The sequence below is a fragment of the Seriola lalandi genome, unplaced genomic scaffold (assembly GCF_002814215.2).
Source record: "Seriola lalandi dorsalis isolate HSWRI2012SDOR001 ecotype SW California unplaced genomic scaffold, Sedor1 jcf7180002054694, whole genome shotgun sequence".
In the NCBI taxonomy this organism is placed as follows: Eukaryota; Metazoa; Chordata; class Actinopteri; order Carangiformes; family Carangidae; genus Seriola; species Seriola lalandi.
In genome coordinates, this window is record NW_019525247.1 from 766,310 (window position 1) to 783,960 (window position 17,651).

At 39.7% G+C, this 17,651-nt stretch overlaps 2 protein-coding genes across 4 annotated transcripts in view; both read right to left on the reverse strand.

The window, feature by feature from the left end:
- mta2 (metastasis associated 1 family, member 2) overlaps positions 1-1,279 on the reverse strand; it is a 38,549-nt gene extending 37,270 nt beyond the window's left edge. The window contains exon 1 of one of the 2 annotated variants that reach the window (XM_023423846.2): positions 872-1,279. In XM_023423846.2, the coding sequence (XP_023279614.1) occupies positions 872-899 (28 nt within the window). In that variant the 5' untranslated portion in view covers positions 900-1,279. The remainder of the gene's footprint in view (positions 1-871) is intronic. The other variant, XM_023423845.2, reaches the window with a different exon arrangement.
- A 3,374-nt stretch (positions 1,280-4,653) lies between these two features.
- The window catches only part of eml3 (EMAP like 3), a 30,710-nt gene continuing 17,712 nt past the window's right edge, over positions 4,654-17,651 (reverse strand). For both annotated transcript variants that reach the window (XM_087178645.1, XM_023423854.2), the window contains 12 exons: positions 16,452-16,586; positions 15,100-15,238; positions 14,009-14,160; positions 13,759-13,884; positions 11,565-11,696; positions 11,364-11,431; positions 10,809-10,897; positions 9,684-9,781; positions 7,737-7,824; positions 7,554-7,652; positions 7,339-7,469; positions 4,654-5,542 (listed from right to left, as the gene is read on the reverse strand). In XM_087178645.1, coding sequence (XP_087034771.1) covers positions 5,336-5,542; positions 7,339-7,469; positions 7,554-7,652; positions 7,737-7,824; positions 9,684-9,781; positions 10,809-10,897; positions 11,364-11,431; positions 11,565-11,696; positions 13,759-13,884; positions 14,009-14,160; positions 15,100-15,238; positions 16,452-16,586 — 1,464 coding nt within the window. In that variant the 3' untranslated portion in view covers positions 4,654-5,335. The remainder of the gene's footprint in view (positions 5,543-7,338; positions 7,470-7,553; positions 7,653-7,736; positions 7,825-9,683; positions 9,782-10,808; positions 10,898-11,363; positions 11,432-11,564; positions 11,697-13,758; positions 13,885-14,008; positions 14,161-15,099; positions 15,239-16,451; positions 16,587-17,651) is intronic.

Genomic DNA, 17,651 nt, shown 5'->3' on the forward strand with positions numbered 1-17,651 from the left:
TAGTTATTTTCAATAAACTAAACACTTAACTGCTAGTATACAGGAGCAATTGCACCGGCTAATATATAACTACATGTAGTACGCAGGGCTAAGCTAACAAAACTTAGCAATCAAAGTTAGCTAGCACAGCTAACGCTATCAGTTGCATATGAAGTGATATGGCGGAGGCGATAATGAAATTAAACCACCCCGCTGACAAAGCTAGGCGACCAGCTTCAGCTAGCTACCGCAGACGTCGCTACAATTAGTTCGATGCTGACCTCTCAACAGCTAGCAGCTAATGCTAAGTCGCATTGTGTTCACTTCCAGGACGTTACCATATGTGCAGACTCCAAGTCAGAAAATGTGACAATTTACGGTTGCTTCGCTCACTTGCAACTACAAATACAATTCTGCAAACTCTGTTATCAACCAGGCTGCGTTTATTTTAAATTAAATGACAACTTTCAGGACAGCTTCACGCTGCTCGCCAGCCAACACTCTGTGGGGTATTTTGGTAGAGGAAACTAGACTGGATTTCACGCCAGTCCTTTTTAAAAGTTCATATTTTCTGAAAAGAAACACTAGTTGGTGTGTTATATCCATGCCGAATGCAGGGGCTGTTTCAGCGAATTACAACTGAGTTGAAACCAAGTAATAATGTTTGAGTTATTTACATTTGCCCATTGGTTAAAGTCACAATACATTGTTGGATGTTTTAATAGATTTGACGTTGTTCCATGCAAGAGTGGACGCACGTACGGACATTAGGAAAGAGTTAGCATTAGTTAGCGGCTAACGGAACAGACAGCTAGCGGCTAGCTAGCCACCTTGTGTCGAAACGAACAATCACGTTGAGGGGGGTGTCTTAAAAATGTAAAACATTCCTTACCTCCCACTCGGTACATGTTAGCCGCCATTCTCTCGTAACCTTTATCAAAAACAGTCCCAGGGTATTCCCCGCTTGGGTAGAAAAAGGTCGATTGTGATCTATTTTATTCCTTCATTTATCGTAGACACCCCCGCCGTGAAACAAAGCCGGCTCCGGGCACAACAAGCCGAGATGTGGCGGGTAAAAAGTTGAAAGTTTCCGTTAGTAATTTTCCGGAGGTTATCCCCCAAAAATTGAAGTCTTTGTTTTCGGTCCCTCAGACGACCTTCCTCTCCTCTTCCTCACTCACTCACACATTCACACACAGCTAGCCTGTCTCTTACTCCACTCTTCCTCCCATCCTCCGCTCCCAGCTTCATCCTCCTCTTCTTCACCTCCGCTCAGTTCAACACACACACTCGCATACAGAAAACACACACTCACTGGCCCCCTTCGTTCGTGTGCAAATCGTCATCTTCGGATGTTGTCGACAATCTCCGGCATCTTACAATTAACTTTTTCACTGGCCTCGGTTTAATAAACAACCTGTTATTTGAAACACAACCTCACACACAGATACACACACGACAAAGTGTGTATAACTTTATATATTTTATATTGGACAAAATAAAGTTTACATACAAATAGCCTACATAGAACATACACGCACAGAAAGTAAAGAAAGAGAAGTCATTGCCAGTTTAAGACAAAAGAGGAAAGTGAGAGTGCACACGCATACGTTTGGCACGCGCACGCGTACACACACCTTCAAAATAAAACCCTGGAGGAAACTCTGTATTATCAAAAGAGTTATGTAATGTAATATCACCTGTTTTATAGTGACCAAGCTGCACGTGGACCTTCACATGGTTACTACTAAGACCCAGTTTAAGATAGTCATTACTTGGCTTACCATTTTCTTTTTTCTTTTTTTAAGCTTGAGATCCCTTAAAATAAAACAATGTCCACTTCTGAAGTCACTAGTGTGTATATATGCCTGTGACCTAGCATTTCAGCCCAAGAGTGAGTACTGCCTCTAAAAATTTAGAGGTAATTACAGGACTGCCCCCCCCCAAAAAAAAAAAATAATTAATTAATTAAAATAGAAAATAAAAATAAAAAAACTGAAATGTTGGAAATGACAAAAATAAATATACTTATGGTTACAAAAAATGACAGTAAATCAGGGTTATGTTTTTTTAAATTACAATTATCAGCTACTGAGACAAAATTATATAAAGTATGATTTTGACTTGTGAGCATTTCATCCCAAAAGGGATTACTGCCTCTCTGATTGTTTAAGTAAGGTTTAGAAAAAAGAAAAAGAAGGAAAAAGAAAAAATGTTTTTTTGCTTTTTTGCTTCATTCCTTTTTCATCCTCCTTATGTCATGTCATGTTGTGTCATGTCATGTCATGTCATGTAATGTTGTGTCATGTCATGTTGTGTCATGTCATGTCATGTTATGTTATGTTGTTATGTTATGTCATGTTATTTTATATCATGTCATGTCATGTTTTGTCATGTCATGTCATGTTGTGTCATGTCATGTTGTTATGTTATGTTATATCATGTTATGTGATGTCATGTTTTGTCATGTCGTGATGTGATGTCATGTTTTGTTATGTCATGTTGTTATGTTATGTTATGTTATGTTATGTTATGTTATGTTATGTTATGTTATGTTATGTTATGTTATGTTATGTAATGTTATGTTATATCACTCCCATTGTCTTTGTCTCGCCTCACCAAAAAAAGAAAAAAAAATTAAATGGATGAAATGTTGGAAATCACAAAAATAGATATACTCCTGTTAAGTATAAATACATTAAGTAAATATGATAGTAAGTCAGAGTTATGCCTTTTTAAATTAACATTATCAGATATTGAGACAAAATTATATATAATAGTAAACATAGTTTTGACCTCCAATCATGATTTTACTAAGAAGTTTTGAAATTAGTTATTAATACATTTTTACATTTACTATCTCAATGTTATAAATTAATATCTCACATTTTTGACTTAAAAAAAAGAAAAAAAGACCTACTATCTCATTAGTAAGTTTAGGACAATGTTTAAAAATGCTGAAACAAACAAATAGAAAAATGAACAGTATGATCAAATTGACATATTGGCAGCAGGGATAGTGTAAGATTTTGTCTGATGTCATTTCTTGACATCACTAGGGATGTTGTAAAAAAATGGTAGGTGCAATAAGATGCAGCTTCAGCCCCAGACCTTGTTGATCTGTAGTAAATCTTTACACAATTTTCATATTCATTCTAATTTTCAAAACAGAGGAACACTTCGCAAATCATGCAGTTATGTAGGACCAGGATGAGTGGATCATTTATCATTTAGTAGTAATACATTTATTTTTTCCTGATGATGGTCTAGCACCAAAATGTTGCAAAGAAATAGTTTATTGCAAATCAGACAGTGTGCAGGAATTTTCAATCACTATTTCCTACTTTGGACATATTTTTACATACAAATTTACTTACAAAATCAATCTCATGATTTTAATTCAGTATCAACTATCAATCACAGTTACACTTTCTCTTAATTTTGATTTACCATGAGTATTTTCATCATCCCTAAGATTAATCAGTTTTTTTCTTTTCCTGGCAGAATTGAGCTTCCATACAGAACATATAACAAATACACAACAAAAATAAATTTAAAGAAATTGTGTTACATAAGTCTTGTTTCGTTTCCTTTCCCAACCTGTTAGTTTATAAAATACAATGCATTGTTGTATATGAAACTAAAATTAGACCCACCTCAACCACTTGCACCATTGAAATTATAATTAAATGTTGATGTATCAGCAAAGTTGAAGATTTTTACAGGACGTGGACACCTTCTTTACATTTCATGAATGACCTGACTGTGCAGACACCTGTGATTGGATAGGGACTGCCACCGCCATCCCATGATAACTTGTAGTTTGCACTGCAGCTAGGGGATCATAGCTGTTAACAAGGAGAGAGAATAGGATGTTAACCGAATAATATACTTCAGTTTTTTTTATTGATCTTTAATTAATTAGAATGCTCCTATGGATTCTGACTTAGGTATATTACTTTGTATGTAATTAATTTATCTATTATTTTATTTACTTATTTGTCTTTTTATTGTTTATATATATTTACTTGTGCATATTACTCAACTTATTTTGATTCTTGTCTATAGTCACTTTAACCTATATGCATAACTCAATATTTAAAGTTATGCTTATTAAGTTTTATTTTTAATTTTACAGACACTGTTTAATGTTTGAATGTTCTGTTCTGTCTACTCAGTAAATTTAAATGAACAAAAGCCAATAACAAAGTATTGAAAAAAATGTTAATGTATCAATAATCCAATTGTATATTAAATATACTGTAAAAGTGCCCATTCTGCATTATTCTACTTTTATTTTTCACACTTTACATCTATTTAATTTATTAGAGTTTTAAGTAAAACTGTTTAATTGCTGACTTTACTTTTAACATAGTATTTTTCCATTGTAGTACTGATGCTCATTACAGGATCTGAGTAAATCTTTTATCAGTGTTGAGGGGTCCTGGCTCTCAAGTTGGACACAACTGACTTATCTTCTCTAATGAAAAGACATGTGTCAGCAGAGTTTGAAGTTTCATTAACTGAACTGAAGTGAAGAGTCAGATCCTCCTGTACTGGTGGGGTTCAGTGCGAGGGTTTCTGGTCTGGGTTAGGGTGAATTCTCAACACGCAGCACGTCACACAGTGGCTGGAGCAGCGCTGCCCACTAGTGACACATCACACACATTACACTTTCCAGTCTTTAGTAATTTATTGGGAGCTTGACAGATACATCATCACAGTATTCTCACTGTTGTTTTAAATATATATAAAACTGTACTAAAGTAATCATGTTCAAGTGTACTTACAGCTGTTAGAGAAATTAATCATCCAGAGAAGCTGAGAGTTGATTTCATGATAAGAGGTTTGTCACAGTCTGTCTAATGCAAGCATAAAAACAGGTTCAATATTAGCTGAGATGTCAAACAAACACTGATTAAAATACTAAAAACAATATGCAAACATCTTTTAAGGCACGATGGCGAATGGCACCGCGATGCAGCACTCTGCTAAAGTTTGTTAAGAAAGATAAAAACACAGGAATGTTCACTGAAACCAACGTCACCACAGAAGTCAGGTCATGTTCCGTACCAGCAAACACACACGACCACAAATCATCCTCATCACATATCCAAGAGTGACTAATAATCTGTGCTGGAGAGCCCTGCACTGTCCAGTTTCACAAGGATTTACAGGATTAAGTGTAAAATGAATATGGGTCTTCCTCCTGAAGAGGATTCCTCTACATGTTCTGTCTGAAACCGACACAGCGGCTTCACCACAGAGGCCAAACTGAGCCGACACACTCACTAACACGCCTCTGTCTCTGTGTAAACAGTCTCCTCTCTGTCGCTCTGACTAACACCGCACCTTCCTAGCTGGTGGCAGGTTCTGGAGAGCTGGTGGAGGTGGACGAGGCCGATGCCAGTCTCTCCCTGCTGTCGGGCGCCCCGCCTCCGATCACCTTCCACTGTAGGATGCAGGTGTCCTTTCCGCCCATGGAGAGCAGGTGCGAGTCGCTGTGGGTGAAGCAGACGTTGGTGACGTGGCTGCCGTGGCCCTCATACTTGTGGCTTGGTGCCTGGAGAGAAAAGGAGGAGAGAAGAGATACTTTGGATCAGCACGTTGTAAATCCTATTACCTCCCCCCTCCCCCTCCCCTACTTTTGATCAGACCTGCAGTTCTGCCAGAAAATTTTAAAAGCTTCACCCCCACCTGCTGTGGACAAACAGCATTTAATGGTGGTGTGAAGAAAATCCAAAGTCATTGTTCAGGTCAGGGCTTCCTCAGTCAGCTGTTAGCTACACTGAGAGTCGTTGGAAATCATCTCAACAACAGCAAGGTTTCTACAATATAAATTATAAATGCTGACACATTACATTACAGACATTTACATTTACTCATCTGTTAGACGCTTTTATCCAAACAGACTTATAAGTGAGGGACATCACTAAAGCTTCAGTGCAGTAGAGACTTTGGTGTAAGAACTAAGTCCTACTTCTATTTAATAAGTAAAGAAGACCAGGTAAAGAAGTGCAGTGAAAGTTCACCTGAGGACTTGAGAGCAGCTGGAAGTGCTGAAAATTTTAAACGTTAACTCAAAATGTTCCTCTTCAGCCTGGCTTTTAATTAAATATGGTTTTACTCATTAGTTACTTTATTTTATTCACTTATTTTATTATAAGTATTCTATTGTATTTGTTCTTTTATTATTACTTTTCTTATATGTTTTTGTTTTGTTTGCTAATGTTATTATAGCTTTCTAAATCTATTTTATTGTATCTCGTTGCTTTCTTACTCGATCCACAGACCAGAAGAGTCTGGACTGACACTGTCTTGTGCAGGATGATGATGTCAGACCACATTCCTTTAGAGGAAATCAGTGGAGGAGAAGGAGCATCCAGCTGAATGATTGAGTTCAAGTACATGGAGCAGGACCAGGAGTCTCTCTGAAGGCAGCATTAGAGACTGAATGTGATTCAGGCGGTCATGAGTAGACAGACTGGCTGCTGCATCCTGGACCATCTGTAAGGGTTTCAGTGTGTGTGGAGGGAGGTCCACCAGAGGGTGAGAGATAACCACGGTCTGGACCAAGAGCTGGGTGGAGAACTGAATCAGGTAAGACCTGATTTTTCTGATGTTGTATAGAACATATAGAACTGAAGTTTACTTTTAAGATGATTCCTAACTTCAGCTCATGATTTCCTCTCTACTGAAAATCATTCAAGGTTTTCAAACACCACAGACACCACAGTGATGAAATCAGAGCATCAGTAAAATCCAGAAGGCACCTGTGTTTTCATATTTAAGATCTTCAACAATGACACCTGATCACAGGGTTTGTTGGTGAAAGTTCCTCATACCTGGTTTCCAGTAGCATGTTAATTAATGCTGACAGACTGAAAGTGAAAACAAACTGAAGTGATATAAGATGAGTAAGATATAAGAGTCATATAAGGTTGATGTGCAGTGTTTCACTGACCTCCGTATCACTTGTAAAGTGACAAGACGGGCTGGCTAGACCAGGAGCTAGCTGGTTAGCATGCTAACTTCAGTAGTAGAAAAGACATGATGGAAATAGAAGCAAAAAGCAAGAGGATTGCTTTCCACCTCTGGAAACAGCTGTTGGTGAATAAAGGAATGAAGTTTGATGCTGAACTCACAACATTTCTTCTAGACTGGTCAGTAAACAACTGTTTATGCTAACATTAGCTATGTAGCAATAGCAATACATATCACCTGTGTTTTTAATCCAGTTATGTTTCAACATGTTGGTCAGATACAGGTTTTTACTTACTAATGTCACAGCAGCAGTGTAAGAACAATATTTGCTGAGCCTGCAAAGACAGGATCACGTATAAAAGGAAAGAGCTTTACCTTGAGCTTAGGACAGGGGTACTGGAAGAGGTGGACCTTACAGAAGTCATCAGCCACAGCCACGACCCTCTCACTGTGAGAGCGACACAGGGCGTTGATGTCTGTGCCATCAGAGCCCTCCAACCACACACCTGGAACACCACGGCAACACAGTCACCATCATGATGTGAAAATAACATACACAACTCAGAAAAGCTGCACTCTGTTTTCCTCACCCATGACGTGGAAGCCCAGCACACAGGTGTAGGAGGCCCACTCTCTGTCTTTGCTATCAAAGCGGTTCCTCAGCAGTTTACAGCCTGACGCGATGTCCCCTGAGGAAACACAGCCACAGTCAGAGCAGTAAATCGCCAACACTGTCTGAGGATTCAACTGCAACAAGCTGCATGTTCACTCACAGTAAAGGATCTCATAGTCTCCAGAATTAGACATGATGTACTTCCCGTCTTTGGACCAATCCAGGTGAGTTATGAAGCTGGAGTGACCCTGATTGGACAGATAAACACATGCGAGTCACATGATGCTCTATGACACAAATGAAGGTTGGTGTCATTCTATATTTTCTTTATTGTCAGCAAATTCCATGAACAAATCCCTACCCTGGTCCCTTCCATCGTCCCTACCCTGGTCCCTACTCTGGTCCCTTCCCTTGTCCCTACCATCGTCCCTAGCTTCGTACCTACCATCGTCCCTACCTTCGTCCCTTCCACTGTCCCTACCATCGTCCCTTTCATCGTCCCTGCCATCGTTCCTACCATCGTCCCTTCCATCATCCAAACCATTGCCCCTACCATGATCCTTTCCATAATCCCTACTATTGTTCCTACCATTGAACCTACCATCGTCCCTACTATTGTTCCTACCATCATCCTTACTATTGTTCCTACCCTCGTCCTTACCATCATCCCTACCATCATCCCTACTATTGTTCCTACCATCGTCCCTACCATTCTCCCTACCATCATCCCTACTAGTGTCCCTACCATCGTCCCTACTAGTGTCCCTACCATCGTCCCTACGATCATCCCTACTATCGTCCCTACCATCATCCCTACTATTGTTCCTACCATCGTCCCTACCATCATTCCTACTATTGTTCCAACCATCGTCCCTACCGTCATCCCTGCTATTGTTCCTACCATTGTCCCTTCCATCATCCCTACCATGTCTGTGGCTCTCAGTTCATTAGTTCCTGCTAGAGTTCTGGTTTGGTCCTGTTTCTAGCTTGAAGCTTTAAGGTTAGGATGGCTCAGTATTTGATATTTTCTATCCACAGAATAAATTCAACACTCTTGTCTTTGTACCTCTGATTACCAGTTGATTGATCCCTCAACAGAACACAGATGAAGGGCCTCCCACCTACATTCACTGGGTTCTGATGCATTTTTTTCAGTTGGAGAATGGAGATTTGCACACACTTTGTATTGTTTGGATATGGATGTTGCTGAAACTGGCATCAACTAGCATCCTGACAATGTGTTGGCGGGTAGGAGAGTGGAGAGTGGTGGAGTTTTGTTGTTATTGGACTGTTAAATGACGTTTATGTTTTGTGTGCTCTAAAAACAATTCAGTGAGAATTTTTTCTCTTTCTGACCTTCCCAAACAACTGCGTCTCATGTGTAGGAGGTAGATATTCAAATGGTTAGTGGGAAGAAGTTGCATCAGGCCTGGGTCTTGGATTGGGTTCAGGGCTCAAATTTGGCAGTTGCAGTTGGGTTCAGCTGGGTCGGATTTTAAGGACACAGGTACTTTACTAAAAATGCTTAACAAATATATATATATATTTTAATGAAAAAAAAAAAAAAAAAGGTTCACTAATTTCTGCTGTAGTTTTTATCAAATGTTTCTCAAACAGGGAAAATAGTGCATTTGTTGGGGACTATTTTCAGTGGCGAATTAATCCACATTTGGTGCTCTACTGAGTATTTGGGGCAACAGGACAGTGTGTGTATGTTCATTGTAATGAAGGCATCAGTCACGGTAACAGTGTGACTCACAGATGTGTTTTAATAGTTTGTGGTCAAAAATGGAGGAATCAGATATATCAAAGCGTGGAATTTACACTGATCAGCCAAAACAATAAAACTGCTGTAATGTTGTGGCTGACATTCGTTGTTGGCTTGACTTTGGGATTTGTTCACTATATGAAAAATATAGAACATCACCAGACTTATCCTGTAAACCTGGTGTGTCTTTACTTTGTTCATGAAGAACTCAGTAGTTAGCATTAGCAGTGATAGCCACCATGGCCGAGAAGACAGAGAACAAAACACCCTGACAGGAAGTTGAACTGGATCATGAGAAAATCTCTTTTAAAAAAGGTTGTTTCTTGATGTTTGACTCACGTTACACTTCCCAAAGCGGGTGTAGCGCCGGCCGCTTTCTGTCACATTGTAGATGTAGATGAAGTTGTCATGTGATCCAACAGCTAAGAAGCTGCCATCTGAAAACACAAAAGCCCATTCACACAGTTAAAGGGAGTTTCCACTTTCTCTCAGGGTCCATGCCTTTTTAGTTCAGGCAGATGTTTTGGCTTCTGTTAGACTCAGGCCTGGTCTGAAAGTCTGGATTCTGGATATGGTTCAGTTCAGTTACTGATGTTGAATAGAACAAAGAGTCACAATAGGAAAACAGATGAAGTTCACTTTCAAGATGATTCCAAACATCAGCTCATGATTTCCTCTTTACTGAAAATCACTCAAGGTTTTTAAACACCACAGACACAATTCACCACATTGATGAACTCATATCATCAGTGAAATCCAGAAGGCACCTGTGTTTTCGTATTTAAGATCTTCAACCATTACACCTGATCACAGGGTTTCTTGGTGAAAGTTCATCATACCTGGTCCATGCTTTTTTAGTTCAGGCTGATGTTTTGGCCTCTGTCAGACTCAGGCCTGGTCTGAAAGTCTGGATTCTGGATATGGTTCAGTCAGTGTTCTCTTCATTTATGGATATAACCCCCTGATGTGTATATTTTTTAATTATCAATATTATTGTTCAAATATCTTTTCAAAGTGTATCTGTATATAATAGGGATGCTCCATTCATGATTTTTTGCTGCCAATACCGATCATCTATAAGTGAGATCAGCCAATGCTGATCATTTATGTCATGCGGCTGGTGTACGTTATATCAGTCTCACACACACGAGTTCTACAAAGATAGGCGATAATATGTATATACATATATGCATGTGGTGGAAATATCATAGTTTTGAATAGACTTCACAATACAACATCGCCAGAACACAGCTGTGTAATAATGATAGTAAAAAAAGAAAACACACAGTTTACACTGATCAACCAGTTACCTGTTTAATGTTGTGGCTGTTCAGTGTATACAGGTCCCCTGTTTCCATAGCCACTAATATATCCTAATTTACTGAGTATTTTGTGTGAAGAAGCTCATCAACAGCAAACCACAGAACATTATTAACACTGACATCACAGACTGTCCTGCATCACCTGGAGAGTATCTCATGACAGACAGCTGCTCGTTCCCGTCAATGGACTCAGAGACCACCTCTCTGGTCAGCAGGTCGAGGACCATCCACCTGTTAGTGGGACAGGGGAAGGAGGTGGTTCAACACAGTGCTCAGTGAGTGTATACACAGTATTTCATATCATTTGAATAATTAAACATTTTGGCAAATGTTGTGATTTGCTTTTTCTTCCGAGAGTGAGAAATGAATATCTTCCTCGAGTGTCATTGATGGTAAAACGGCGCAGTGGAGGCAACTGGAAATAATTAGTGAATGAAAGCAACGTTTGTTGTCTGAGTCTTGGGTTCAGAACTGCTCCAGTCTTTATGCTAAGCTAGGTTAGCAATGTCCAGGCACTAATTCTGTACTTGACACACAAACATGAGATCAATATCCATCTGAACCTCTCCCTCTTAGACGGACAGTGTATTTTCCAAAATGTTGAACTATTCCTTTAAAATCATCTTATCTAGTTATGTTCAACTCATAGATCTACTACTTTAGGTCTATTATTGGGGGGGACTTTGTGTTGCATCACCTTCCTGTGTTGAGGCCAACTGACACCACTGATCCATTGGGGCAGAAACCAGCACACAGTCCATAGTCCTGCAAGAGACACACAGAGCTGGTCAGTATGTGCGTGTCAGTGTTGGGAGGGGCATCGAGTTGGGAACTAGAAACATTGTCTTCATTGTGAGTAAAGTGAGCGTGTAAAAGAAAAACATGAGTGTGTCGTTACCTCCAGGCTGATGCTCCAGTCCACTGTGTGCTCCTCTGTGTTCCACAGACACACCTGTCTGTCGTGACCACAGGTGAGGAAGATGTTCTGAGAGGGGTGTGTGGCCAGCCCCCACATCTCATCAACGTGACCCTGAGACACACACACACACACACACACACACACCGTGAAAGAACAAGATCAGTAATGTCACAGTGAACTGAAGAGCTAAAAGCTAAACGTTTGAGCATTTCTACAAAGAGACTCACACCTCTTCAGTCTGTTGGATTAAAGTCCATTTCATCCATTTTTTTTTTTTTTTTTTTTTTTTAAGTTTGTTGCAGTTTGACTTTGCTGCATCTGACCTTTAACCTGTTCCTTGATTTGGAGAAGTAAGATCAACAATTAAAATAATATGACTCAGAAAAAATTTATTTTAATTAGAGAAAAATAGTATTTTATATATGAAAAAATGAGAAGAATAAAAAAATCATATAATAAAAACGTCAATATTATAAACTATTATTTATATTTCGTTATATAAAATTATTCTTCAACCTTACAATTTTGTTTTTCAAACTGGCAAGAAAATCTGACCCTGATTTGTTTCTGTAGCTGAAGAAAATGCTGCTTATTGCTTATAACCAGTGCTGTATAGTTGTAAATCACACAGTAGAAATGTTTTCTACTTGGAGCTGTTCAGAGAATTAATAGTAATAATAATAAACATGATAAATCCAATAAGACATTCAGGACATAAAGGTAAAATCAAAAGCAGATTCAATTAAATATAAATAAAATAATTAAATTCATAGTGTACGTTTCACAAGCAAGTTTTCAGAGTGAGTTTTCAGTTGTGACTCAAGAGAAGCTACAGTTAGCACAGACTCTGACTCTAGCGGTCAGGACCTGCTATATTAAAGGTCCTGTGGTGTGCAGTCTGGGGGGGGGGTCCAATTCTGGAAAGAAATCGAGACGGATCGGTTATTAAATGTTTGCATCGGTAAAATCCGATCCATTAGATTATTAGATGTTTTATTAATTTGTTTAGAAATGTGACCGACCCGATGATTTGATGTTTTGATACTATTATTCCTCCTAAATTGGACCTATGTTATGTTAATGTGCGCCACAGATGTATACTATTGTGTGCGCCGCGGATGTGCACAACCAACATGGCGGAGACTGAGCGGTTGGCTTCATTCTTCAGCCCTGGAGGTTGATGATTGGTTTTGTCTCTCTCTGCAGTCAATTCAAACTGAACCAAGAAATAAAAAAAACAACTAATGACCAGATTCCCATTAAATTAGCTGAATTAAATTAAACATTCAAATCTTAATCTTCTATTCCATGAATGTGCTCATACTCCTCGGAGAATGAACAATTCTGGATTCAACACATTCAGGCTAAAATATCAATATTGCACCAGCGATATCTAATCATCTAGAGTGCAGATTGTCCTGGAGTTTACTGCAGACTCCACAGAGGAACCCTTTTCATTCTTATGAACCCATGATCGTTCCTCCTGCACCAATCTTCACAGTTTTAGCTCCACAGCTGGTAAGATCACGGTGGCCTCTGTGCTCCACCAGCAAGGCCTTAAGATTTTTGTTGTGTTTCAGTTTCCCACAGATCAAAATCAGATCTGAGCAGGAGGCCAGATTCCAGTGGTCAATGGAGACATCGCTGAGATTCGGGTGCCAGCTGTTGACCACAGTCTGCTGGATCTACAGAGACCAAACAAATCTGGATACAAGATGGTGAGGGGCCAGATGAACCTGTGACTAAAACCCAGCACTTGTATTTATGTGTATTTACAATCAGTAATCATCTCTCTATGGAGGAGCAGTCTTTATTGTTAGTGTTGGAGTCCTGCACTGGATTCAAGTTTCCTTCACATGCACGAGTAATTATCAGGAAACATTCATGCATTTAATCCAGTGTTGCTGTTTGCAACTTGATCTCATTGATATCAGCCTCACTGTGCCGCTGTGGCACAGCTGGAGTGAGTTACTGCTAAAGCGATTAACACTTCCTACTGCCGCTGCTTCACATTAAAAGCATTCGACCGGTGGTGGCGTTTATTGTGCAGGAGTCACAGGAAACACACTGAGGTCACAGTGGATCAGTTTTAAATATGAGCGGAGTAACTGAACAGGAAGCAGTTCAAACATCCAAATGACAATGCTAACCTGCAGCTACATCATTAGCATACCTGCACTATGGCCACAAATCCATCTGAGAAGGTTCCTCTGAGAATCGCGTTTCGGGTCGTACCAACTAACAGTTCCTCCCCATCCACATCAGCGATGGTACGGACTGCCCCGAACTTTTCTGGAATCTGGAGAAATTATCAGATTAATCGATCAGCCTTTTTAGATCAATACAACTTTCCTCACAGACGTCTCAACCCACCAGCATCTCAAACACACACACACACACACACACACACAGCTGTGGTTCACCTCACACTCTCTCTCAGGTGCCAGGTCGGCGCTCCAGCGGATGATCTTGCGGTCTTTCCCTCCTCCGCTGAGCAGAGCGCCGCCCTGCAGAGTGCACAGGGTGAACACGCTGCCTTCATGGGCTCTGGTCTGACGCATTATCTGGAAGGTCTCTGTGGGAAATGAAAGCCAGAGTCAGCTGGTTTATCAGAGCCAGTATTTCATATGTCACAAACCTAAGGAACCAATCCTGTCAACTTGTGGAGACGGGGGGGCGGGGCTGAATAAACCTGAAACCTTGTCAGTATGGAGGGAGAGAGAGTTAGCATTAGCACAACCGCTAACACTGTTTCAACCACAAGCTTAAAAACAGCATAAACAAATAAAAGATGCTAACTACGCTAATCATTCTGATACATCTGCTAGTCTCTGATTCTGGTCTCTACTCTCTGCTCTTTCACCTGTCCACCTGGAGCAAGCAGGTGGTGGGCGGGGCACAAGGCCTGACCCAGATTTCTAAATCAGGAAGTAAGAGGAGAGGTTTCTTTTCTACTTTTTATGTGTGAAAACCTTGTTAATCAAACTGAATCATAGCAGAGGATTTTTTACAGTTTGAAACATGTCTAAAGAGGAACTTTAAAATCTTTTAAATACATGTTTTCCCTCATCAATGTACTTTCAATTTCCCATAATGTCAGAACAGAATTTTAGTAATTTTTGCTAATTTATTAAACATCCAATATCGAACTATTTCTGTTACTTTTTAATCAAAAATCTGTCCACGTTGGTACGCTCCACGTTGGGGCTCAGCCGGTACAGCATGTACCCTGTGCTAAGGCTGAGTCCTAACCACAGCAGCCTGGGTTCAATCCGTGGTCCTTTAGTGCGTGTCACTCTCACTCTCTTTCCCGTCTATCTCTACTATCACTATATAGATAAAGCAGAAAATGCCAAAAAAAATCTTTAAAAAATATGTCCATGTTATTGGTTTTTATTATTTATATAATAATGTCATTATTTCATTCAGGGTTCTAACATCAGTTCTTCAACTTTCAGCTTCAAACGTGACCTTTTTTCCTCTAGCGCTGTTATCACATTATTGCAGCACTTACCTTTGGCTCCTTTCCCCAGCGTTTTGGTGTCCGCAGCTGATTTCCCCCAGGTCAGGATGTTTCCCTCAGAGTCTCCAGTCAAAACGTCTCCAGTCAGACTGAACACGAAGCACTGGATGAACTTGGGCTTCTTGTATTTCTGAAACAGAAACAGGTGATGGTGTTCATAACATTACCCTGGTATAGATCATGTGCTTGCTTAATGTTATACTTTTATGTTCTCTAGGTTTCTATTTTGACCTTTTTACACTTCACTTCCTCTTCCTGTCTGTCCACTCCTTGAATGAACCATGAACTTGCAAAAAACGGAATATTTGAATTTAATTGTCCCTGCTGACAGACCACGTGATTTTGTTTTTGGTTTAGAATTCAAAATCAAATAATATCATTTGAATTCGGTTTTTGGTTTCAAACAAAATAATGATAAAAGGAACCAAAAACCAAAAACAGACCATTTTGATGTTTTTTAGGTTTACATGAACTTAATGCTTATGTGGTAGAAAATAAAAAACGGCCAATGCAGTGTCTACGTATATATGTCTATGAGTAACAGCACCATGTCTACTGTATATATTACATCACCATAATCCAGGACAGAAAGAGGTATAGCTTTTTCTACTCTACATAGGAGAGCAGCTTCTATTATTGTACAGGAAGTTTCATCCGCAGCTTTTTTTTTTTACTAGATTGCCAACATGAACTTCTAAAACAAAGTTTTAGATTGTCAATGGTCAATTGTATAAAACCAGCCCAACAATATAAAATCGTGTGATCTGCATACAAATGAACAGTACAGTTATTTCATAATCGGACAATATCATTGCTATAAATTGTGATGGTCCTATTGAACCCTGAGGGACGCCTTTTGTTACTGGTAAAAAAGCTGATTGAATGTGAATATGAAAAATGATAAGCTTTTTTATTCTGATCGACCTGTGTCAGGTTACACACTTTTTTTTTCAGCTGCACTGAAAGACAAAAAAATAACATCTGACATATTATTTAATCTGCAATATACAACAGTTTACTTTTTGTTGTGATTTGGACGAATGTGCAAGTTTTATGAAAACAGCACATCAAAACAAAATACTACGTTTCTGGCTCAGGTTTTGCTGCTGTAGTTAGTTCCACATTTTAATGGTTCAGATCTAATTCATGTTTAGTTGAAACTGTATTTGAACAAATGATATTCGTCCTCTTCAGAATCCAGATGGCTAATCAAAGTTTTCAGTTCTCTTTCTTTACACCTCTTACTTCCCTTTCTGACCTCAAACTGAGGAAGCGGAGAACTTCCTTTTATAGTACGTACTCATACCGTCAGGGAGATTGACTTTAAACTCAGTGAGTCTTACTCCAAAGATGCCTTGCTTCTTGGTGAACTGTCCCGCGTTCAGTGTCCAGAAGTAGACGTGGGATTTACCACACGTGATGATGTTGGTGCTGTCGCTCGGGTTAAACTCCACAGCAAACACAGCCTCGTTGGTGCTCTAAAAAACACAACAACACGCACACAGAAAAAATGGATGATGAACATGATAACAACAACAGAGACCTGTGCGATTAGATGGAACAGGAACAGCCTTTCTACTTGAAGCAACATCCCAGTGGACTACGTGTTGAATCCAGACCAGAGAGACCAAAAGAGGGTCTCCTGCTACTGTCCAGGTCTACGCTATAATACGAAGACTGAACAGTGTTACAGTTTTAGTGTTTATTAAATTGAAATAAGGAGCTGAACTGGGCTGAGTCTGTCTTGTTATTTTCACACTGTTGGTCAAAAAATCTTCAATGAGCTAGTCCTATAATCACAAATGTCCCTGAGTGACTGACTGAGTGAGTGATGGTGTTCCCACCATTGGTCAGCCAAATGCCACGTGACTGAGTTGGAGTTTCCCCATTGCTCATCAAAATGATTTGTCACAAACAGTTTCTATTAGGGAAGCAGTTACACCTGCAGTGTTGCCAACCAGGTATAAAGCCAGTATATGGCTGGACTGTGTACGGTGCCAACCATGGGCTACACCTCTTGTTGTGGGCAGCTGAGTTTGTATTAACACATAAAGCAGTAAGACACACACACACGGCTGCAAATGCATGACCATGTTTCTCTGTGTCTGCTGGACGTGTAGATACATCAGTCCTGTGAACCTTTTAAGGTGATAAGTCAAATAGTGTCTTTTTTTAACTTATTTTGCCCCCAAGTCCCCTTCCCCCAAAAACAAAAAAAAAATCAGTGACTACAGCTTTAAGTTCAGTTTTTTTTCATATAAATCTGAGGAGAAGTGCGTTTTTCTTCTGCCACCGGCTCAGTCCGACAGGCAGGTCTGAAGCGTACAGTATCATCATGTACAGTATGTACAGAAAGCACAGGAGCATCATCTCCACACAAAAAGCTCCATTCATGACGAGCTGTAAAGTGGACGGTCCCACTGCTGTGGAGAGGGGAGGGGGGTATAATTATCTTGTTCCTGTTGGATGAACTCGTATGTTTGTACAGTGTGGGTCAGTGTTGGCCTATCCCGCTCCTGAGTTGCCACCAACCACCCCCCCCC